At 43.7% G+C, this 25354-nt stretch overlaps 1 protein-coding gene across 3 annotated transcripts in view; it reads right to left on the bottom strand.

Moving 5' to 3' along the window:
• trappc9 (trafficking protein particle complex subunit 9) overlaps positions 1–25354 on the bottom strand; it is a 448582-nt gene that overhangs the window by 192111 nt on the left and 231117 nt on the right. For all 3 annotated transcript variants that reach the window (XM_060915374.1, XM_060915376.1, XM_060915375.1), the window contains exon 16: positions 20457–20575. In XM_060915374.1, coding sequence (XP_060771357.1) covers positions 20457–20575 — 119 coding nt within the window. The remainder of the gene's footprint in view (positions 1–20456; positions 20576–25354) is intronic.

The following is a 25354-nucleotide window of genomic DNA, read 5'->3' as shown; positions in this document are numbered from 1 at the left end:
CCCCTCCGAGATTCTCACTGTGTACAACTCTTTGCTTCTTCAGTTTTAAATATGCTTGCTCTCAAGAAAATTCAGGTTGTGCCTTCTTCTCGCTCCCCCACTTGGTTCACGCCGGAGCGCCGGATAATGAAAGCAGCAGGTCGGCATCTGGAGACCTTTCCAAAAGAACTGGTCCTGTTGTGCACTCAAGCTTACTCTGATCATATTCAGAAATGCAAAACTGCCTTAAATGCTGCCCATGCATCTTACCTGTCCTCTGCTATGTCACGCCACCAGTAGGCCAAGATGACTTTTTCTATTATTAACAACATTATTCAGCCATCTCTTCCTGGTTTGAGTGGCGATGCAGTATTATGCGATTCGTCCCTACAGTTGTTCCATGATAAAATCATCCCCATTTACATCTCTTCCTCTCCTGAAATTCGTGTAGATTGCTCTGTCCGGTTGATATCTTCTTTCACTCTTGCAACTCCTCCATCTGTTGCTGAGCCAGTTAAAAACTCAAACTCGTCTTACTGTCAATTAGACCCTGCTCCCAACCCGTCATAAAAAACCTGATATCCATTATTGCTAAGCCCATCTCTCATCTGATTAACGGATTCCTTATCTCTGGTATTGCTTTAAAAACCGCAGCAGTCATTCCAGTACTTAAAAAAAAAAAAAGAAAAAAAAATATGGCCTTGATCCAATTGATTTTAGTAAATACATACCGATCTCTAATCTACCATGCACGGCAACATGTCCTGAAAGGGTTGCTGAGTGTAACAGGATAAAGAAAGTATAGAAGGATAAAGTAGAGTACAGGAGGATAGAGTAGAACATAACAGGATAGAGTACAGCAGGAAAAAAGTCGAGCGTAGGAGGATAAAGTAAAGTACAGGAGGATGGAGTCGAAAAGATCGAAAAGAGAGCATTGCAGAATAGAGTACAGCAAGAGAAAGTCGAGTGTAGGAGGATAAAGTAGAACATAACAGGATAAAGTACAGCAGGAGAAAGTCGAGTGTAGGAGGATAAAGTACAGCGTAGGAGGATAAAGTAGTGTACAGGAGGATAGAGTAGAGCGTTGCAGCATAAAGTACAGTAGGATAAAGAAGAGCGTAGTAGGATAATGAAGAGTACAGGAGGATGGTGTAGAACATAGCAGGATAAAGTAGAGTAAGCTAAAGTAGAGCACAGTAGGATAATGAAGAGTGCAGGAAGATAGAGCAGAACATAGCAGGGTAAAGTAGAGCGTAGTAGGATAAAGAAGAGTACAGGAGGATGGTGTAGAACAAAGCAGGATAAAGTAGAGCATCGCAAGGTAGAGTAAGCTAAAGTAGAGCATAGTAGGATAAAGAAGAGTACAGGAGGACAGAGTAGAACATAGCTGGGTAAAGTACAGTAGGATAAAGAAGAGTACAGGAGGATGGTGTAGAACATAGCAGGATAAAGTAGAGCAGGCTAAAGTAGAGCACAGTAGGATAATGAGTACAGGAGGACAGTAGAACATAGCAGGGTAAAGTACAGTAGGATGAAGAGTACAGGAGGATAGAACAGAAAATAGCAGGGTAAAGTAGAGCATTGCAGGGTAAAGTAGAGCATTGCAGGGTAAAGTAGAGTAAGCTAAAGTAGAGCACAGTAGGATAAAGAAGAGTACAGGAAGATAGAGCAGAACATAGCAGGGTAAAGTAGAGCATCGCAGGGTAAAGCAGAGCATCGCAGGGTAAAGTAGAGTAAGCTCAAGTAGAGCATAGTAGGATAAAGAAGAGTACAGGAAGATAGAGCAGAACATAGCAGGGTAAAGTAGAGCATCGCAGGGTAAAGTAGAGCATCGCAGGGTAAAGTAGAGCATCGCAGGGTAAAGTAGAGTAAGCTAAAGTAGAGCACAGTAGGATAAAGAAGAGTACAGGAAGATAGAGCAGAACATAACAGGGTAAAGTAGAGCATCGCAGGGTAAAGTACAGTAGGATAAAGAAGAGTACAGGAGGATGGTGTAGGGCATAGCAGGGTAAAGTAGAGTAAGCTAAAGTAGAGCACAGTAGGATAAAGAAGAGTACAGGAAGATAGAGCAGAACATAGCAGGGTAAAGTAGAGCATCGCAGGGTAAAGTAGAGTAAGCTAAAGTAGAGCATAGTAGGATAATGAAGAGTACAGGAGGACAGAGTAGAGCATCGCAGGGTAAAGTAGAGCATCGCAGGGTAAAGTACAGTAGGATAAAGAAGAGTACAGGAGGATGCTGTAGAACAAAGCAGGGTAGAGTAAGCTAAAGTAGAGCATAGTAGGATAAAGAAGAGTACAGGAAGATAGAGCAGAACATAGCGGGGTAAAGTAGAGCATCGCAGGGTAAAGTACAGTAGGATAAAATCAAGTGTCGCAGGATAAAGTCGCGTATAGAAGGATAAAGTTGACGAAGGTTAATCAGGCTCCAGCACCTCCATCATTTCTCCACACCGGGGAGAGCGCTCACATCTCTCTATAAAGGGTGTAACTCCACTGCTCTCACACATTACCCTCAGCGTGTTTTACAAGCTCATCTGCACTGGGGTCAAGCACTCAGTCTCTCTCACACACACACACACACACACACACACACACACACACACAGAGAGAGTAAATACAAGAATAGAATCCTAAGCGGCAATTGTGTGCATGTGTAGTTTATTATGCTCATTCGGTGAACATGAACATAAAACTGTCCAATACACACCGTAGGTACAACACACACACACACACACACAAACACACACACAGACGGTTCTTCAGGGCAGCCTCTCCAGATGGTCACTCATTAGAGAACAGGACACCTTGGCAGCAGGGTGATGAGTACAGTGTGCGCGCGCATAGCAGGGTTATAAAGACCGAACATCTGCATAATTATAATGGTTATAATCTTCTTAAGTATAATAATAATAATAATAATAATAATAATAATAATAATATTCTGGTCGATGTTACTATTGTTACTGTTGGCACTCTTCTTTTCTATTCTATTAAGGCCCTGTCCACACGGCAACGGATTCAGGTGAATCTGATAAAATTGTTTATCGTTTCGGCCTGGTGTCCACACGGCACCGGCGTTTTGGGTGCCCCACAACGATATTTTTTGAGAACGGGTTCCAGAGTGGAAAAATCTGGCAACGGCGCCGTTGCGAAGTCGTCTGGATGAGTAGAACGGATTTGTTTACGATGACGTTACAACCACATGACTAGAACAAGCAGCGCTCTCGCTGTTTTGTATGAACCACTGCATTGCATTCACTTTTGTATACAGCTTTTCTTTTAAATAAACAAGTAACTGAACCATTTCTTGAATTTCTTTCTTTTATTGCTTAAGACTGCTTTTCAAAATGTTCACACACAATAAGAAAATTAAGTTAAATAAAACTATGCACACTAATAAAACTAATTTGTACACACAGAAGGCACGATTTCCTCGCGTAGTCGCAGCCATCTTCTTCTTGTTGTTGTGTGCTTGTTCCTGTGAGTGCTTCACGCCGGGTAGAAGAAGGGGTTTATGCGCATGCGTCTACTTCTTCTATTGTTCTGGTGTCTCCGATGGGACCGTCTTACAGCGCTCTTAGAGGTGTGGCATGTGTATTACATCGTTTTCAGCAAGCGTTGCGTTGCCATATGAACCTGATATTTTACTGATCCGTTGCCCATGTGGACGCAATGTTTTTTTAAATAAAATCTCGTTGCCGTTGTCGTGTGGATGTAGCCTAAATTATGAAGTATGTTAGTCGACAACCCCAAATCAGAAGTCGTCGGTATGGAAGATACGAATATAAAAAGAAAGCAGTGATTTCTAAATGTACTTTGACTTGTATTTCGTTGCGGACAGAATAAACCCAAGATATTTCACGTTTTGTTGGTCAACTTCATTTCATTTTTTTAATACAGGGAGTGCAGAATTATTAGGCAAGTTGTATTTTTGAGGATTAGTTTTATTATTGAAAAACAACTATGTTCTTGATGAACCCAAAAGACTCATAAATATCAAAGCTGAGTATTTTTGGAAGTTGGAGTAGGGCTTTCTTAGTTTTAGCTATCTTAGGAGGATATCTGTGTGTGCAGGTGACTATAACTGTGCATAATTATTAGGCAACTTAACAAAAAACAAACATATACCCATTTCACTCATTTATTTTCACCAGGGAAACCAATATAACAACTCAACATTCACTAATATACATTGCTGGCATTCAAAAACAAAAGAAAAAAAACAAATCAGTGACTAATATAGCCGCCTTTCTTTACAAGGACACTCAAAAGCCTGCCATCCATGGATTCGGTCAGTGTTTTGATCTGTTTGCGATCAACATTGCGTGCAGCAGCAACCACAGCCTCCCAGACACTGTTCAGAGATGTGTACTGTTTCCCCTCCTTGTAGATCTCACATTTGATGAGGGACCACAGGTTTTCTATGGGGTTCAGATCAGGTGAACAAGGAGGCCACGTCATTAATCTTTCTTCCTTTAGACCCTTTCTGGCCAGCCATGCTGTGGAGTACTTGGATGCGTGTGATGGAGCATTGTCCTGCATGAAAATCATGTTTTTCTTGAAGGATGCTGACTTCTTCCTGTACCACTGCTTGAAGAAGGTGTCTTCCAAAAACTGACAATAGGACTGGGAGTTGAGCTTGACGCCATCCTCAACCCGAAAAGGTCCCACAAGCTCATCTTTGATGATACCAGCCCATACCAGTACCCCACCTCCACCTTGCTGGCGTCTGAGTCGGACTGGAGCTCTCTGCCCTTTGCTGATCCAGCCACGAGCCCATCCATCTGGCCCATCAAGACTCACTCTCATTTCATCTGTCCATAAGACCTTAGAAAAATCAGTCTTGTGATACTTCTTGGCCCAGTCTTGACGTTTCATCTTGTGTGTCTTGTTCAGTGGTGGTCGTTTTTCAGCCTTTGTTACCTTGGCCGTGTCCCTGAGTATTGCACACCTTGTGCTTTTTGACACTCCAGTGATGTTGCAGCTCTGAAATATGGCAAAACTGGTGGCGAGTGGCATCTTGGCAGCTTCACGCTTGACTTTCCTCAGTTCACGGGCAGTTAGTTTGCGCCTTTTTTTTTTCAACGCGCTTCTTGCGACCCTGTTGACTATTTTGAATGAAGCGCTTGATTGTTCGATGGTCACGCTTCAAAAGCTGGGCAATTTTAAGAGTGCTCCATCCCTTTGCAATATATGTCACTATTTTTGACTTTTCTGAGTCCGTCAAATCCCTCTTCTGACCCATTTTGCCAAAGGAAAGGAAGTTGCCTAATAATTTTGCACACCTGATATAGGGTGTTGATGTCATTAGACCACACCCCTTTTCATTACAGAGATGCACATCACCTGGTATGCTTAATTGGTAGGAGGCTTTCAAGCCTATGCAGCTTGGAGTAGGCCAACATGCATAGAGGGTAATGTGGTCAACATACTCATTTGCCTAATAATTCTGCACTCCCTGTATACAGCCATTCCTGCATTTCAGGCCTGTAACACATTCCAACAAAGTTGCTACAGGGGCAATTTAGGCCTGGTAACGAGGTAAAACAATGAAATAATGATGTGACTTGAAGCAGGCGATGTCACCAGGTGACCGTAACCATGATTTGGTACAAAATCAGTATCCAGTAAAGGCCTAATCTTTGAGGAGCAAATACGAGCCGAGGATCTCCAGTTTGTCAACAAATGCATGAGAAAATGATTGAAATCTTTATAAACAAAGTTCCTGAAAGAAAGATGGGAAAGGATTTGGATTTTTCACCCTCTACGGTGCATTAAACGATTCAAGGAATCTGGAGGACTTTTGGTGTGTAAAGGGCAAAGGGCTCAAGCCTAATCTGAACCCCCGTGATCTCTGATCCCTCACTGCATCAAGAACCGTCATTCACATCTACAGCTGATAGAGCCGCATGGGCTCGGGATCACTTTGGTAAACCTTTATCAAGCTACAATATGGAGTTACATCCACAAACACCAGTTGAAACTTGACTGTGCAAAAAGGAAGCCTTATGTTAACTGTGTCCAGAAGTAGCACTGTCGATTTCTCTGGGCTCGGAGGCGTCTGGGATGGACCATCACACAGTAGGACCGTGTTTTGTGGTCAGACGATTCAGTATTCCAGGTCTTTTTTTTTTTTTTTGGAAGAAATGGACCATCCAGACTGTTACCAGGAACAAGTCCAAAAGAGGTTGGGTCAGTGCCCTTGGTAAAGGTAACTTACACTTCTGTGATGGAGCATTAATGCAGAAAAGTACACAGATTTTGGAGCAACATCTGCTGCCTCCTTCAAGGCGACATCTTTTCCAGGGAGATTTCAACAAGACCACATTCTGCACAAAGGCGTGGGTGCGGAAGAAGAGGGCGTGTCCCCTCGGTCCCCAAGAGAGAATGCGTGGAGAATTTAGAAATGAAAAATATGACAGTGACGACCCTGAACTGTTTCACACCTGAAGAACTGCTTACAGGAAGAACGGGACAAAAAGAACACCTGAAACACTTGGCGTCTTCAGTCCGTAAACATCTTTTAAGTGTCAAGAGGAGGAACGGAAACATTATAAAAAGGCTTTACTGTTCCAACTTTTTTGAAATGCGTTACAAGAAATCAAATGTGTTTACTGTCAAAAATAAATAAAAGTTCATGAGGTAAAGCGGGTGGCATGGTGGTGTAGTGGTTAGCGCTGTCGCCTCACAGCAAGAAGGTCCGGGTTCGAGCCCCGTGGCCAGCGAGGGCCTTTCTGTGCGGAGTTTGCATGTTGTCCGCGTGGGTTTCCTCCGGGTGCTCCGGTTTCCCCCACAGTCCAAAGACATGCAGGTTAGGTTAACTGGTGACTCTAAATTGACCGTAGGTGTGAATGTGAGTGTGAATGGTTGTCTGTGTCTATGTGTCAGCCCTGTGATGACCTGGCGACTTGTCCAGGGTGTACCCCGCCTTTCACCCGTAGTCAGCTGGGATAGGCTCCAGCTTGCCTGCGACCCTGTAGAAGGATAACGCGGCTACAGATAATGAGATGAGATTATTTACAAATCATTGTTTTCAGTTTTAGATTAAATTTCAGTCTTAACTTTTTCTGATTCGGGGTTGATCGTGCACCAAGTGAGAGTCTACTCTGTGTGTTTGCTTCCAGCTCTGGCAGCTCATCTGTGAGATGATGTACTGTGGTTATTCTCTGGCCCCCCGAGTATACACTAAGGACTTCCTGAAGAGAGAGAGACACACACACAGAGCAGTTGCGTGGTTTTACGCTTCACTGAATGCCAAAAGATCTCCACCGCAGGAGCAGTGGAGCGTAAAATGACGCTTTTAGTGGACTGATAGATGTGTGTGTGTGCATTTAGTGTCTTTAACTGCTCTGTACTTTATTAATTACATCAGAGGTTTATCACAGTGTAATGTGTATAAACCGAGTTCTCTATCACACTCCTGTAACACTGGCTGATGCCTCAGTGTTTAAAAAAAAAAAATTCAAATCCAAGTTCAAGAACAGAATTGGGCGTAAAAATATTTTTTGAACGACTAAAAATAATCTCCATCCAAGGTGAAATAACTGTTTCGAGAAAGCTTGGCTTTCACTCCTTGCGCGCGTGTTCGGTGTGTATTGGGACACTGTTTTTCACGTCTGCTGATCAGGTTGTAACTTTTTGCTCTAATTTCACTTGGTTTTAAAGCTCATAGGCAACGGTTTTAATTTTATGCACGTTTGAAACTTGTGTTAAAAAACCCTCTGTAATTTTCTTCTGGTCCCAAGAAGTATTATTAATAAGTAATAATTAAAATAAGCTAGCGCGGATCGGGGCGAATTTCTGTTCGGCGGTTTTCGTGACCACTCGGCGCGTGACGTCATTTAAGACAAACAAACCGCTTGAGTTGAGTCCACTTCCGGTTACTTACATTGCCGTTCGGCTTGAGTGCAGACGTGCGTTCGGGAATTTCCAAAGAAAAAACGCCGTGCCTTATTGTAGTGCAGTGAACTGTAACAACGGGACCGGTTCAGGAAGAAGTTTTTACCTTTTTCCAAGAGAGGAGAAGAGGCGGAGAGAGTGGACTGGATTTTTCCGAAAAAGGAGAAGAGGCAGAGCGAGAAGGTTGGCTTTTTCCAGAAGAGGAGAAGAGGCAGAGCGAGAGTGTTGGCTTTTTACAAAAAAGGAGAAGAGGCAGAGCGAGAGGGTTGTCTTTTTCCGAAAAAGGACAAGAGGCAGAGCGAGAGGGTTGGCTTTTTACGAAAAAGGAGAAGAGGCAGAGCAAGAGTGTTGGCTTTTTACGAAAAAGGAGAAGAGGCAGAGCGAGAGGGTTGTCTTTTTACGAAAAAGGAGAAGAGGCAGAGCGAGAGGGTTGTCTTTTTACGAAAAAGGACAAGAGGCAGAGCGAGAGGGTTGTCTTTTTATGAAAAAGGACAAGAGGCAGAGCGAGAGGGTTGTCTTTTTACGAAAAAGGACAAGAGGCAGAGTGAGAGGGTTGTCTTTTTACGAAAAAGGACAAGAGGCAGAGCGAGAGGGTTGTCTTTTTACGAAAAAGGACAAGAGGCAGAGCGAGAGTGTTGTCTTTTTACGAAAAAGGACAAGAGGCAGAGCGAGAGTGTTGGCTTTTTACGAAAAAGGAGAAGAGGCAGAGCGAGAGGGTTGGCTTTTTACGAAAAAGGACAAGAGGCAGAGCGAGAGTGTTGGCTTTTTACGAAAAAGGACAAGAGGCAGAGCGAGTGGGTTGGCTTTTTACGAAAAAGGACAAGAGGCAGAGTGAGAGGGTTGGCTTTTTACGAAAAAGGACAAGAGGCAGAGCGAGAGGGTTGGCTTTTTACGAAAAAGGAGAAGAGGCAGAGCAAGAGGGTTGGCTTTTTCAGAAAGAGAAGGTGAGGTGGAGAGAGTGGATTGTGCACGTGAAGCCAGAGGGTTGTTTTTCCGAAAGAGGAGATGAAGCGGAGAGTGTGGATTGTGCGTGTGAAACAAAACCAAGCAGTCAAAGAAGAAACGGAGCAGCAACGCTCAAGCAAAAAGGAGAAGATTGGAGGTAAACATTTTTACTTTTGCTTGCAATTGACAAGTCAAGAATCCTGAGGGATCCTGTACAATCATTGTGGAAATGAGACAAAGGGATATTTCCTCGCTTAGAGTCGGCTATAAATAGTATAATGCCGCGGATGGCAGGCTAATGTGGCCTACCGGCGCGCTGTCAAGTAATCGTTCCCTATATCCACTAGGGAGGGCGGCTTAATTATTCTTCAAAAGGGCTCTTATTTAGTATTAGGACGAAAGTAGGAATTTATCATAACTACCAGGATAAATTGTTTGGGCGCGAGTCTTGTTGAGGTCCAGGGTCACCGCGATCAGAGTCGGCTGAGTCGCTGTCCGATTCCGAGGCTGCACAGTCAAACCAGTGAGCCACATTAACAGATTGCTTCGCAACTAGCCTGGGCCCGCCCATCCTAAGCGTGACGCAACACGAGGGCCTGTTGCAAGCTTAGTCTGGCCAGGCAAGCTACCTCCAGCTCTTCCAAGCTCCGGAAAAATCGGGAGCCAATCAACTTTGAGCATCTCCAACGGCCCTGGGTAGAGGCGTGTTCAAGGCAGTGACGTAGTAGAACTGCGACCGGAAGCCATAGATTGTTTACAGAATCATGCTGTATTGAAAGCATTCAACGGGAAGTTCTCATTGGAAACGGAGCAAAGAGCAGCCCTGGAGGTATTTATTGAAAGGAAGGATGTTTTCGCCTTGCTCCCGACCGGCTTCGGTAAGAGTTCAATCTACCAGTTAGCCCCGTCGTGTCGCATACGTCAGAGGAAAGAGTGATGTGATTGGTTTAAGCTTCGTCACAGCCTTTTCTGGCTTCGACCAGTAGCAAACTGAGGCATTTCAGGGAGGCGGGTCAACCACGGGCTCTGGGAAACGGTTGGGCTGAATATCTTGGCCAGACCAAATGCTCGGAGAGCTTTGAAGTCGCGTTAGCCAGGCTACTTCGCAACGGCCATAGGTTCATACATATATGGCTTCACCTCTCGATATTCAATTTGAAGAGTTCCTACTTCAAAATCACCATCGCTTTCAGACATTTTACACAACCTCTCACAACCAAAGTCTGTACACGTGTGCTCGGGTCACAGGTAAACACAGAGCTGCTCCCGGTCTGTTTGGCTTAAATGACGTCACGACGACGCCCCCTGGCGGTGAAAGTGCGCATAAGTGAGATGAAGAAAAACCTTCGGAAATTGGGCAAAACAGTCTATTTTAGCCGTTTTATTCAATTTTAGGGTGCAAATTAGACACCAGGAAGATTGAATTCGCTTTTTGGGTCGTTCTTCTAGACAAAGTTGATAGTCTACATTTCACCTCCGACCGCTGCCTATGACCTTTAATTCGGAGGTGCTTTAATATAATCGTGCTCCTGAATGCCCCGTCCACTCCCAGGTATTAATTATTATTATTATTATTCATAAAGCGATTAAAACAGGAAATTTTGAAATTACAGTGCTATGAAACATCATTATACAAGATGCTCAAAACATTAAAAAAAAAAAAATTAAGCAGACTTTAGCTTAAAAAAAAGCTGCAACATCAGTCCGTTGGGTCATTTCCCCAGGCGCGGCTGTACTGGATTAGCCACATACGTGGATGGATGGATGGATGGATGGATGGATGGATGGATGAGGAGACGAAAACAACGGTGGCGCTGCATGACGTAGGATTCCGCACGTCTTCCTCATTCCGTCCTGGATCTGAGACGTTTGTCTGAGTGGCTTCATCAAATAACGCGAGAAAACTTTACTCCTGGAAAAAGCAGCAAATTGTGCAGTGAGCAGATCGTGGATTTGTGGAGGATTTGGATGGAAAAAAAAATCATCAAGAGGAAGTGAGACACGAGGCAGGAACGATAACTGAAGCCAGACGCGATCCCCACTTTGTTTCACCACAAAACACCGGCAGCACACCGTGTCACGCATCAAACGGATGCAAGATAAGCAGGTCAATATAATTTTTTAAATAAAAACAGGCAATAAACTCGCTACTACTTTATTTTGATTCCTTTTCAAATCCTGCATTGCCATAATTTTTGTGGAGAAATGCAAACAAATTGACTGAGACCATAATACGCCAGACCAGAATATTCTACGATACTCTAGTATAGCATGCACTTGTACACCTCCACTGCTTTTACGCAGTTTACGAGTTTGAATCCTGACCAAGCCTCAGCCTTCCCTGGAGCAAAATTGGCCGTGCTCTCGGGGTGGGAGGGGCATACACTCTGTCACCTGTCAATCACAGCGATACGAGCTAATCGTAGGCGTCTGTGGTTCATGTATGCAGAAGAGGGCGGATAGCGCTTGTGTGCTACGCTGCCCCGTGATGCAGCATGAGCATTAAATGTTGCAAAAAAAGAGTTTGTTTTTTTTTAAGGTGATCAATGAATTTCAGCAGAATTTACATCACAAAATGACATCCAAATTACAGAGTGTACCTAACTTCAAAAGCGAAACGTCTCCTTCAGCGACAGCGTGCATCAGCTTCAACACACATCTCATCATCTTACACGATTTGATGGGATTCATTACATCATGCTAAACGACTTCCTTTACGCGTATCGATGCAGATACACACTGTCTGTACACTGTGTTTTGCGATTTATATTATTTTCACTTCTAATTTGAGTTTGTTTCTGTTTCAGGTTCATTCATTAGTGCTCGTTTTGACTTTCAGAAACTTTTTAATGGAAATTTTATCCAGTTTTAAGATAACTGTAGGGCGAGAGGACTGAAGCTTTTAAATCCCCACTGAACATCATTAAAACTCAACCAGCCGCTGTTTTGGTGCGAAACCAAAATTAAAGTCCAGCAAAAGCCGCGAGAGAAAATTAGACATGATTTACATTTTTTATTTCATTACTGTGAGAGTAATTTTTTTTAAACTGACTTTTTCTCTAGTTTTATTATTATATATGCATTTATTTACGGATTAAATTTTACTTTTATTCTTCATTAATTATAATAACCCTGCTTCTTATGCACACGCACACACAGGAATCAGTTGAATTACCTGGTCTTAGCATTAATGAGCTATAAACATTCCACAGATCTATAAAAAGGAGGCGGTCACTGGACATGCCAGTCTCAGGGAAGGAGGCGTGGTCACTGCATGCTCAGAAGAAGACACGTTCCTACCGTGAGTCTCTTAGCGTGAGTTTTATTTGTTTTCTTTAATTTATATACAACCCCGATTCTAAAAAAGTTGGGACAAAGTACAAATTGTAAATAAAAACAGAATGCAATAATTTACAAATCTCAAAAACTGATATTGTATTCACAATAGAACATAGACAACATATCAAATGTCGAAAGTGAGACATTTTGAAATTTCATGACAGCAACACATCTCAAAAAAGTTGGGACAGGGGCAATAAGAGGCTGGAAAAGTTGAAGGTACAAAAAAGGAACAGCTGGAGGACCAAATTGCAACTCATTAGGTCAATTGGCAATAGGTCATTAACATGACTGGGTATAAAAAGAGCATCTTGGAGTGGCAGCGGCTCTCAGAAGTAAAGATGGGAAGAGGATCACCAATCCCCCTAATTCTGCGCCGACAAACAGTGGAGCAATATCAGAAAGGAGTTCGACAGTGTAAAATTGCAAAGAGTTTGAACATATCATCATCTACAGTGCATAATATCATCAAAAGATTCAGAGAATCTGGAAGAATCTCTGTGCCTAAGGGTCAAGGCCGGAAAACCATACTGGGTGCCCGTGATCTTCGGGCCCTTAGACGGCACTGCATCACATACAGGCATGCTTCTGTATTGGAAATCACAAAATGGGCTCAGGAATATTTCCAGAGAACATTATCTGTGAACGCAATTCACCGTGCCATCCGCCGTTGCCAGCTAAAACTCTATAGTTCAAAGAAGAAGCCGTATCTAAACATGATCCAGAAGCGCAGGCGTCTTCTCTGGGCCAAGGCTCATTTAAAATGGACTGTGGCAAAGTGGAAAACTGTTCTGTGGTCAGACGAATAAAAATGTGAAGTTCTTTATGGAAATCAGGGACGCCGTGTCATTCGGACTAAAGAGGAGAAGGACGACCCAAGTTGTTATCAGCGCTCAGTTCAGAAGCCTGCATCTCTGATGGTATGGGGTTGCATTAGTGCGTGTAGCATGGGCAGCGTACACATCTGGAAAGACACCATCAGTGCTGAAAGGTATATCCAGGTTCTAGAGCAACATATGCTCCCATCCAGACGACGTCTCTTTCAGGGAAGACCTTGCATTTTCCAACATGACAATGCCAAACCACATACTGCATCAATTACAGCATCATGGCTGCGTAGAAGAAGGGTCCGGGTACTGAACTGGCCAGCCTGCAGTCCAGATCTTTCACCCATAGAAAACATTTGGCGCATCATAAAACGGAAGATACGACAAAAAAGACCTAAGACAGTTGAGCAACTAGAATCCTACATTAGACAAGAATGGGTTAACATTCCTATCCCTAAACTTGAGCAACTTGTCTCCTCAGTCCCCAGACGTTTACAGACTGTTGTAAAGAGAAAAGGGGATGTCTCACAGTGGGAAACATGGCCTTGTCCCAACTTTGAGATGTGTTGTCATGAAATTTAAAAATCACCTAATTTTTCTCTTTAAATGATACATTTTCTCAGTTTAAACATTTGATATGTCATCTATGTTCTATTCTGAATAAAATATGGAATTTTGAAACTTCCACATCATTGCATTCCGTTTTTATTTACAATTTGTACTTTGTCCCAACTTTTTTGGAATCGGGGTTGTATTTGTCCTGTCTCTCTCTCTATTTTCATCTGTATTCCTTCTTTCACATCCTTTATATCTCTCTCTCTCTCTCCTTCCCTCTCCGTGTCATTCCCTCCCTCCTCTGAGTGTGCGCTTTATCTGGCCCAGCATCTGTGTGTGAAGCTGCTCTCCAACCACTACAGGCTAAAAATAGCACAAAGCTAATACAATCCTCTCACTCTCTTGTTCTTCTCCTCACTGTGTAAATGATCCAGTGATGCTCCAGCTGTTCGCCTCAGGAGCATGCTGACCCATCAATATGCGCGGGTGCGTGTGTGTGTTTGTGTGTGGAGAGCAAGAGTTCAGGTGCAGACAGATTAACATTATGAAAAGGAATTGACTCCGCAATAATATGAATAATAATGTATTAATCCCAAGTGAGTACACAAGTCTCTCTCTCTCTCTCTATCTCTCTCATATGACAGGACCACCCTTGAGTCTCTACACCGTAATGACGCACACATCTCCACTTCACTTCACGCCAGCGTGTGCCGCAGTCAGTCTTCGGCCCATTCATGCTCATCACACGACGGGCTTGTTTGTAATTTACTCGACATGCTCGAGACGACAGTAAACAAACCAATCTCTCGAATAAATCACATCTGGATACAGAGCGAACTCGTGTCAGCAGCATGACTACAGAACTTACAGAACCTCCAGTTCCACACAAACAACTAACATCACTCTGTAAGCACAGAATTACTACAACATTGTCAATCCAAGGCTTATAATCACAAAATTATTCATCTGAATTCTACGATATATTATCCAACTGAGAGAACGTGCTACAAATCGTATCTAGAATGTTCTGGAGAGTCTCTGAAGCTTCTAACATGTTTGAGAGAGAGAGTCTGCCCTTTGCAAATGTTTAGGAGTGTGCAACCGGCTTCCAGAAAGTTCACATACTGGGGTTGCCTAACGTTCTAGAAAGCATGCCTAGCTTCTTTAACCTTGTGCATCAGGGGTCTAGAACGTTCTAGACATGTCTGGTATGTGTGTCTGGTTCATCTTTGTTTATCGGAGGGGTCTAAAATGGATCTAGAATAGTCAAGTGTGTATAAGGGTTTCTGGTATGTTCACCTGGTGGTGCCAGAGTGTATCAGGGGTCTAGAATGTTCTAGATAGTTCAGGTACGTGTGTGATTCCATTTTTTTTTTTTTATATCAGGAGTCCAAGATTGGTCTAGAATATTTTAGAGAGGGTGACTGGGTTTCTGGTATCATCTTCTGGTCTGGCCATTGTGAATCGGGGTCTAGAATATTCTAGAGATTTCTGGTAGGTGTGTCTGGTTCAGTTTTGTGTAATCAAGGGGTCTAAAATGGATCTCGAATAGTCAAGAGAGCATATATGGGTTTCTGGTATGCTTATCTAGTACTGCCATAGTGCATCAGGGGTCTGGAATATTCTAGAGATTTCAGGTATGCGTGTCTGATTCAAACTTTTGTATCAGGAGTCTAAGCCTGGTCAAGAATATTTTAGAGAGGGTGTGTAGGTTTCTGGTATGGCCAGTGTACATCAGGGGTCTGGAATATTCTAGAGATTTCAGGTATGAGAGTCCAATTTTGACATTGTGTATCAGAGGTCTAAAATAGCTCTGAAGTATTCTAGTGTGTGTTTCTGGGTGTCCGGTATCTTCATCTGGTGCTGACATTGTGCATCAGGGGCTGAGAATATTCTAGGTATTTCTCGTGTGTGTGTGTGTGTCTCTCTCTCTCTCTCTCTGGTTCATCTTTGTGTAATCGGGGCTAAAATGGATCTAGAATAGTCAAAGTGTATATGGGTTTCTGATTTTGCCATAGTGCATCAGGGGTCTGGAATATTCTCGATATTTCAGGTGTGCGTGTCTGGTTGTGACATTGTGCATCAGGGATCTCGAACATTCTAGATATTTCAGGTGTGTGTCTGGTTGTGACATTGTGCATCAGGGGTCTAGAATATTCTAGATATTTCAGGTGTGTGTGTCTGGTTGTGACATTGTGCATCAGGGATCTCGAACATTCTAGATATTTCAGGTGTGTGTGTCTGGTTGTGACATTGTGCATCAGGGATCTCGAACATTCTAGATATTTCAGGTGTGTGTCTGGTTGTGACATTGTGCATCAGGGATCTCGAACATTCTAGATATTTCAGGTGTGTGTCTGGTTGTGACATTGTGCATCAGGGGCCTAGAATATTCTAGATATTTCAGGTGTGTGTGTCTGGTTGTGACATTGTGCATCAGGGATCTAGCCTGGGAAATCCCATGCTGCTTTGCACAATTGTTCCAATCTGAAAAGACAGCATGGAAACTATGGTCTAAAGGCTCGCCTGAGTCAGGGAGCCAATCAGAGAGTGGGGAGGGGTGGAAAGACGGTGACGCGTACTACTCGACAAATGGAAGCTTGTAGTTTATCTGGGACTGTTTACGGATCACATTTAACATGGCGGCGAGCGATACAAACCAAACTTTCGATCAAGCTTTAGACACTGTTCTGAATAGTTTAGAGCAGAAATCGTTCGGTGCCATTGTTTTCCTATTTTTGTTTTGCCTTCTCTTTCCTTCTCTTCTTCGCCGCTCTAACTACGTCACCGGGTCCAACTGCCATGATTGGCCATGGGCTACGTATACGCCAAATGACAGACATTTGCAACGTCCAATAAACGGCCGTTGACAATCGTAAACCACACCTCCCCTACGAGAAATTCAATAGGTGGATTCCAGACCATATTTCACTTGTGATATGGTCTGGTGTTAACCAGACTATCAAGGATCTAGAATATTCTAGATATTTCAGGTGTGTGTGTGTGTGTGTGTCTGGTTGTGACATTGCGCATCAGGGATCTAGAATATTCTAGATATTTCAGGTCTGCGTGTCTGATTCAAACTTTTGTATCAGGAGTCTAAGATTTGTTGAGAATCTTTTAGAGGGGGTTTCTGGTACTGCCATTGGACATCAGGGGTCGAGACCATTCTAGAGATTTCAGGTATGCGAGTCTGATTTTGACACCATGTATCAGGGGTCTAAAATAGGCCTAAAGCATTCTAGAGCGTGTTTCTGGATTTCAGGCATGCTCATTTGGTGCTGACCTTGTGCATCAGGGGTCGAGAATATTCTAGATATTTCTGGTGTGTGTGTGTGTGTGTGTGTGTGTGTGTGTGTGTGTCTGGTTTAACTCCGTTCTATCAGGGGTCTAAAATACTTTATGGAGCATATATGGGTTTCCAGTTTGGGCTTGTGGTTTTGACCTTGCGCAACAGCAGTCTCAAATACCCTAAAGAGTGTGCCTGGGTGTTTAGTATGGGATCGAAAACGTTCTAGAAAGTCCAATTCAATACCGATCGAGCATTTTCAGGCCAACATCAATCCAGTACTGTGTACCAGGTTAGTGGATTCACGATCAGAAGAGAATTTTAATCCACTGAGACTGAGCTCCACCAACTCACCCTAATTGCACCACGACAGTGACGTCTCTGTCCTCACTGTCTTACCGTCACTGGTGTTTAGTGGTAAACATTATGTAGCATTTCCCAGAAAGGCTCATGATTGGTCGAGACATTCTGGAAAATAAGTACAGGTCACTTTGAAGACAAAGACATGCTGATGGAGGAAAATGTTCATGTCTGACCAATCAGCCAGAGGAAGGGAAAAAAAAAAGAAAGGGATGAGGGCAGTGCGGACAAGTACAGCCCTGCTGACTGAGACAGTCTGGTGTGTGTGTGTGTGTGTGTGTGTGTAGGGACTGGGGGGGGACAAGACGTCCTGTTCGTCTATTACACAGCCTTAAAATGACCCAACTCCTCCTCTCTCACCTTTGCCCTCCTTTCATCTCTCTTATCTCATCTGTCCATCTCTCCGTTGTCTCATCTGTTCATCTCTCATACACTACTCCTTTATTCTCAGTATGACTTCATCTTCTCCACCCCAGCCTCCCTTTCTCTGTTCTCAGCTATCCATCTCTCTCACTTTTAATCCCTTTCTCATCTGTCCGTCTTTTTTCTCATCTTCATTTTATCAGTCGTACTAAACGCATTCGTCCTTTCCTTTTTTCTTTCTACTCCTGCTTGTCCATTAGTCTGTCTCTCATATCCCACTGTCCTTTATCTCTCCATCTCAACCTTCATTTTCTTTTGTATCGTCATCTTTTTCTTTCCTCCTCCTCCTCTCTCTGTTCTCTCTCACCATTTTCAGAGTCGATCGGTTCCTTCCTTGTTCCATTAGTCTTTTCTTCCTGTCTAATTCTCGCTCTCTTTCTCGTACACAATATACACTCCCTGGCCACTTTATTAGGAACACCCCTACACCCACCTGCTGTTTGATGCAGTTCTGTAATCAGCCGATCCCTCGGCAGCAGCACGACGCATCAAATCACGCAGAGACAAATCAAGAGCTTCAGTTCATGTTCAAACATCAGAATGGGAAAAATTGTGATCTCACAGTGAAGTGTGACTTTCTGTCACTGTGGCCTGGGTGTTGGTTTGAGTATTTCAGAAGCTGATGATCTCCTGGGGTTTTCACACACAAACAGTCTCTAGAGTTTACACAGAATGGTGCGAAAAACAAAAAACACTGAGTGAACAAGCGACAGTTCTGTGGGTGGAAACAAACGCCTTGTTGAGAAGAGAGAGTCAGAGGAAAACTGACAGATTGATTTGAGCTTTTTGTTTTTGCCAGGAAAGATATAGTAACTCATATAATCACTCTTTACAACCGTGGTGAGCAGAAAATCATCTCAGCATGCAACAGAAGAACACATTGGGTTCCACTCCTGCAGCCAAGAACAGGGATCTTGGAATCAACAATAAGTTCCTATTAAAGTGGCCGGTGAGTGTATATCGGGGCAAGGATCAGTGGAGGAATAGGACCTTTACTGGTTGGCCCAACACCACTCAGGCATCCCAGACTCAACTCTCTATATCTATTACCATGCGAAGCACAAAATACGGCCAATATACCAGCATTAGGCCACGTCATCCATCCTCTCACATGGTGAAGACCATCTACAGTGCCTCCTAGTGGCACTGCTGAAGGAGGAAGAAGAAGAGAAGAAGCAGGAGGAGGAGAAATTGAAGGAGCAGGAAGAGGAGGAGAAGGAGCAGGAGGAGAAGGAAGAGGAGAAGAAGGAAGAGGAGAAGGAAGAGGAGAAGGAAGAGGAGAAGGAGGAGAAGAAAAAGAAGAGGAGAAGGAGAAGGAGAAGGAAGAGGAGAAGAGAAAGAGGAGCAGAAGTAGGAGGAGAAGAAGGAGAAGAAAAAGAAGAGGAAGGAGAAGAAAAAGAAGAGTGGAAGAAGAAAAAGAAGAGTAGGATGAGGAGAAAGAGAAGGAGGAGGAGTAAGAAGGAGAAAAAAATGGAAGAAGAAAAAGAAGAGAAAGGAGAAGAAAAAGAAGAGAAAGGAGAAGAAAAAGAAGAAAGGAAGGAGAAGAAAAAGAGTGGAAGGAGAAGAAAAAGAAGAATAGGAGGAGGAGAAAGAGAAGGAGAAGAAAGAAGGAGAAGAAAAAGAAGAGAAGAAAATGAAGAGAAGGAGAAGAAAAAGAAAAAGAAGAAAGAAAAGGAGAAGTAGAAGGAAGAGGAGAAGTAGAAGGAGGAGAAGGAGAAGCAGAAGGAGCACAAGGAGAAGTAGAAGGAAGAGGAGAAAGAGGACAAGAGAGGAGGAGAAGAAGAGGACAAGAAAGGAGGAGAGAGAGGAGAAGAAGGAAGAAGAGAAGGAGGAGAAGAAGGAAGAAGAGAAGGAGGAGAAGTAGAAAGAAGAGGAGAAGGAGAAGTAGAAGGAGGAGGAGAAGTAGAAGGAGCACAAGGAGAAGGAGAAGTAGAAGGAAGAGGAGAAAGAGGGCAAGAAGAAAGAGGAGAAGGAGGAGAAGGAAGAGGAGAAGAAGGAAGAGGAGAAGGAGGACAAGAAGAAAAAGGAGTAGAAGGAAGAGGAGAAGAAGTAGAAGGAAGAGAAGGAGAAGTAGAAGGAAGAGAAGGAGAAGAGAAGGAAGAGAAGGAGAAGTAGAAGGAAGAGAAGGAGAAGAGAAGGAAGAGAAGAAGGAAGAGGAGAAAGAGGACAAGGAGGAGGAGGAGAAGAAGAAAGTAGAAGGAGGAGGAACCTAAGAATCAAGAACAAGTTCCTATTAAAGTGGCCAGTGAGTGGATATATTTATGTTCAAGTTTACAACATGCATATTCGCATTAGTGCTTTAGAACACTGAAGAAGGTTGAACAGAGGTTTCTAAACCTTGAGCAGAAAGTTCCCGGCACTGCCGGACGGTTCTGACGGTGATCATCATGAAAGGCTGGATGAACAAATGTTCTTTCAGAAACCAACAATAACCACAGATCCCGCCCACTCAGGATGATGGACAGATGAGCACATTGTGAAATAACCTCGCCCGTCCAGTCAGCGAATCGATGAGCTCTTGAGCGACCATCTCAGGCCATTTTCCTTGACCACGCCCCCCCCCCCAAAAAAAGAGCCAAAGAGCTCTGACTGGACAGGGACGTTCATTTCCTGGTTTTCATCATGATTGTTTTCCCTCCTCGTTCCGAAACGTCGCATTTGTATTTCAAGGTGGAATGAAATCCTGTATTTGAAATTATTAACGGCAAACACTATTTTCTGTCGTGGTCCATCGTACGGCGCGGTTTCTTTCTTCTTTTCCCCTGATGATCATGACGTTTAATGAAATGCACCGAGAGAGGAACTGGAGTGCAGGAGTGGTGAACTGGGGCGTGTCCTACCTTCACGTGGTTGTATTCGTTCTTGTTGGCGTCGGAGTTGACCTGCTTGTTTTCTGGGCGGGGCTTCAAGACCTGTCTCAAAGGGCTGGAGATGGGCAGTCCAGTCACGCTGATACCATCTAAACACACACACACACACACCTGGAATGAATATGGATGAACAAACGTTTCAGGAGACTCAAAAGAGGTCACATCTGAGCTGTGAGCTTTCACACAGACTTCATTCACATTCCTGAGGTGTCGACTGTTGACAAGTGGATAATCTGCATTTGCATACACACAGACACGCAGTGAAATGACGCAGGGGCACTGACGTCAGTGGGGAGGAAACGAGCAGCAGTACGCAACACCTCAGCACACACACTGGCTCGCTCGCTCACTCCGCAAATCCTCAGAACCCAATGAACACAGTTACAACCCGGGTTTTTGCTCCCTATTTCTTGGGCTGATAACTCACGAACCACAGACGTGAGATTGCTGAGGCTGTGAGGTAAACACTTAAATCTAAGCTCGGTCGAAAACCAGGACAGATTTCCATCATTTCTGAGATTTCAATTGCATGGTTCTTTTTTTTCCCTTGAGTTAAGGAGCCGTTTTATGCATTATATAAAACAGAACTTCACAGCGAGTTGAAGAAGATCTTAGACATGTAAATCGGCTTTCCTTAACGGCGTTCAATTGAGCCTGACTCGGTGTTTAATTTCATTTTCAAATGACTTCGTTTAAAAATCTGCCTTAATGAAGTGGGTCTGAAATGTGCTACGAATAAAAGTCAACGTCTCTGAAGTTCTGTACTGCCGTTTGAGTCGATAAACGTCCGTCCGTCTGGCTTTCATTACGGAGAAATTACCAGAACGTCAAGGGCAGAGGAGCTCATCTGGCCTGCCGTCAAAACCACCCTGATGACCAAACCATCAGACAGAACTGAAATGTGACGGTGTCAGAGAGGACCAACCTCCACGACAAACGGTTCACGACAGGAACGTCAACAAAGGACTAAATTTTGTCCCCCGAGCGAAGATCGACCCAAAACGTCAATCGGAACTGAACTCGCATGATAAATGAGACAGGAGATACGATTAGAGTTGCGAAGTCGACCTAATGGCTAATTTGTTCGCAAAAATTTGACAATGCAAGTGTTGCGCAGAAGGTCGAGTTCTTTCAAACAAAACAATCAGAACTGAAATCCACTGAGAATTGACGGAGGAGATACGATTTAACTTGAGGTAAACAAATTGTTTACAACAGGAAAAAAAAAACCCAACAAACTACCAAGTTTTGTTCCTCAAGAGAAGATCGACCCGAAACATCGATCAAAATCGGATGCGAAATCAGAAAGGAGACACAATTCTAGTGAGAGGCCTGGAAAATGAGTTAATTGGTAACTTGTTAGCAAAAAATTTGACAAAACAACGACCAAGTTTTGTGCGGCGCGATGAGTTCTTTCAAACTAAACAAACAATCAGAACGGAAATCCGCGGAGAACTGATGGACGAGATACGATTTAACTGAACTGCGGACGACGGATGGACGCCACGCCGTGGCAACAGGCCGTATAGCCAGATGAGCCAACAACCATTTAGAAAAAGTACATTTTCTCAGAGGGCGGCACGGTGGTGTAGTGGTTAGCGCTGTCGCCTCACAGCAAGAAGGTCCAGGTTCGAGCCCCGTGGCCGACGAGGGCCTTTCTGTGTGGAGTTTGCATGTTCTCCCCGTGTCCGCGTGGGTTTCCTCCGGGTGCTCCGGTTTCCCCCACAGTCCAAAGACATGCAGGTTAGGTTAACTGGTGACTCTAAATTGAGTGTAGGTGTGAATGTGAATGGTTGTCTGTGTCTATGTGTCAGCCCTGTGATGACCTGGCGACTTGTCCAGGGTGTACCCCGCCTTTCGCCCGTAGTCAGCTGGGATAGGCTCCAGCTTGCCTGCAACCCTGTAGGACAGGATAAAGCGGCTACAGATAATGAGAGATGAGACATTTTCTCAGATGTTTGCGTACGACTCCGAGTACAGTATATGCAGACGACAGGATCGGTTCTTTCTTCCTTAGTTTTCAAACTGCACAAGTCGATTTCTTGCGATTTGGCCTGGTTGGAGTTGGTCTTGCTCTTCTGTCAATCAACTCTGAAGAGTCCTTTCAAAAAGTGCACATTAAAATGGTAGAAAAGCCCAAACAGCACATTTCAATGGCAGTTTTTTGGACTCGTTATTCAACTGGAAATGCATTTTGGAATTGATCATTCAATATGCAAAGTGGGAACTCAATCTTCAACTCAGAATCAATTACTTGGATTAAACCTTTGAATGAAAATTTAATGAATTGCATTCCATATTGCCATGGTTTTGTTTAAGCCTCTTTGTCTCCTCGCCCGGGACGGAGTCCACCAGGGTGTCGGGTTTCTTGTTTTTTTTTGTTAACGATATTATGGAAAAACGGCTGGATCAATCTTCATGAAACTTTCATAGACGGGCATACAGTACAATACGCGATAAAACAAACCCAGATTGGGCACCGACACTCAGATCAGGACATGATCATTAGGATCAAGACGAAAACCCATCTCACAGATTCGAGAAGCAACAGAATAAATGAAAGATCTACCAAGAAAGCCGGATTAGAAACAATGCAAGAAACCTTAGCGAGTTTGGATACGCAAGGAGAACAATGCAGGTCAACACTGCCAGGCGAGATATTAGCGACGTCGTTCCAATAACCCAGCAACTTTGTAATTTATAAGCCTTCATTTGTGCGTTGGGTGTCCACGAGGTTTGTAGACCAAGAGTTCACACTGATATCAGGGTATTCAATCGGCAGTAATGAGGCGAAATCCTTTGTATAACCGGATGGCTTTAATGTCTACGGGTTAAAGACACTTTCAACTTTTTCTCTGAATCTCAACTTGGCAGAGGACTCCAGAGAATCATAATATTTCAAGAAAGTCAGAGATGCATCACAGTTATCGTTCGCACAAGATTTTGGATTTGTACATCATCCAACATGGCGGCGGATGCATACGTCACACTGTTTTGTCACGTGGTTGCACACGAAGAATTGAGAAAGCAATCTGTCAGTCCTCACAAGGCAGGTCTTCAGTTAAGATGCCACTTCCGCGTTCAATAACCGGTCAGTTTTGGCGGAACAATTTTGGTGTGCGAGTTCGAGAACCTCAAGTACTGGTGTGCGCCCAACCTCTAAAGGCGACCCGAAACGTTAATCTTAATACAGTGGGGCAAAAAAGTATTTAGTCAGTCACCAATTGTGCAAGTTCTCCCACTTAAAAAGATGAGAGAGGCCTGTAATTTTCATCACAGGTACACTTCAACTATGAGAGACAGAATAAGAAAAAAAAATAATCCAGAAAATCACATTGTATGATTTTTAAAGAATTTATTTGCAAATTATGGTGGAAAATAAGTATTTGGTCAATAACAAAAGTTCATCTCAATACTTTCTTCACAAGGTTTTCACACACTGTTGCTGGTATTTTGGCCCATTCCTCCATGCAGATCTCCTCTAGAGCAGTGATGTTTTGGGGCTGTCGCTGGGCAACACGGACTTTCAACTCCCTCCAAAGATTTTCTATGGGGTTGAGATCTGGAGACTGGCTAGGCCACTCCAGGACCTTGAAATGCTTCTTACAAAGCCACTCCTTCGTTGCCCGGGCGGTGTGTTTGGGATCACTGTCATGCTGAAAGACCCAGCCACGTTTCATCTTCAATGCCCTTGCTGATGGAAGGAGGTTTTCACTCAAAATCTCACAATACATGGCCCCATTCATTCTTTCCTTTACACGGATCAGTCGTCCTGGTCCCTTTGCAGAAAAACAGCCCCAAAACATGTTTCCACCCCCATGCTTCACAGTAGGTATGGTGTTCTTTGGACGCAACTCAGCATTCTTTCTCCTCCAAACACGACAAGTTGAGTTTTTACCAAAAAGTTCTATTTTGGTTTCATCTGACCATATATGACATTCTCCCAATCCTCTTCTGGATCATCCAAATGCTCTCTAGCAAACTTCAGACGGGCCTGGACATGTACTGGCTTAAGCAGGGGGACACATCTGGCACTGCAGGATTTGAGTCCCTGGCGGCGTAGTGCGTTACTGATGGTAGCCTTTGTTACTTTGGTCCCAGCTCTCTGCAGGTCATTCACTAGGTCCCCCCGTGTGGTTCTGGGATTTTTGCTCACCGTTCTTGTGATCATTTTGACCCCACGGGGTGAGATCTTGCGTGGAGCCCCAGATCAAGGGAGATCATCAGTGGTCTTGTATGTCTTCCATTTTCTAATAATTGCTCCCACAGTTGATTTCTTCACACCAAGCTGCTTACCTATTGCAGATTCAGTCTTCCCAGCCTGGTGCAGGTCTACAATTTTGTTTCTGGTGTCCTTTGACAGCTCTTTGGTCTTGGCCATAGTGGAGTTTGGAGTGTGACTGTTTGAGGTTGTGGACAGGTGTCTTCTATACTGATAACGAGTTCAAACAGGTGCCATTAATACAGGTAACAAGTGGAGGACAGAGGAGCCTCTTAAAGAAGAAGTTACAAGTCTGTGAGAGCCAGAAATCTTGCTTGTTTGTAGGTGACCAAATACTTATTTTACAGAGGAATTTACCAATTAATTCATTAAAAATCCTACAATGTGATTTCCTGGATTCTTTCCCTCCCATTCTGTCTTTCATAGTTGAGGTAGACCTATGATGAAAATTACAGGCCTCTCTCATCTTTTTAAGTGGGAGAACTTGCACAATTGGTGGCTGACTTTTTTGCCCCACTGTAATTTACCCTATGAGCGAGTCTGATGTACCAGAACCGGACACATGCAAGGGCCGAAGTATACCTCTGCAGACGCACATGTCCGTGTTGCACAAAGCCACATCCATGGAGGTATACTTCAGCCCTTC

The sequence above is a fragment of the Neoarius graeffei genome, chromosome 2, assembly GCF_027579695.1.
Source record: "Neoarius graeffei isolate fNeoGra1 chromosome 2, fNeoGra1.pri, whole genome shotgun sequence".
NCBI lineage: Eukaryota > Metazoa > Chordata > Actinopteri > Siluriformes > Ariidae > Neoarius > Neoarius graeffei.
Note: the sequence above shows the minus strand (reverse complement) of the source record. Positions and strands in the feature narration are given on the sequence as shown.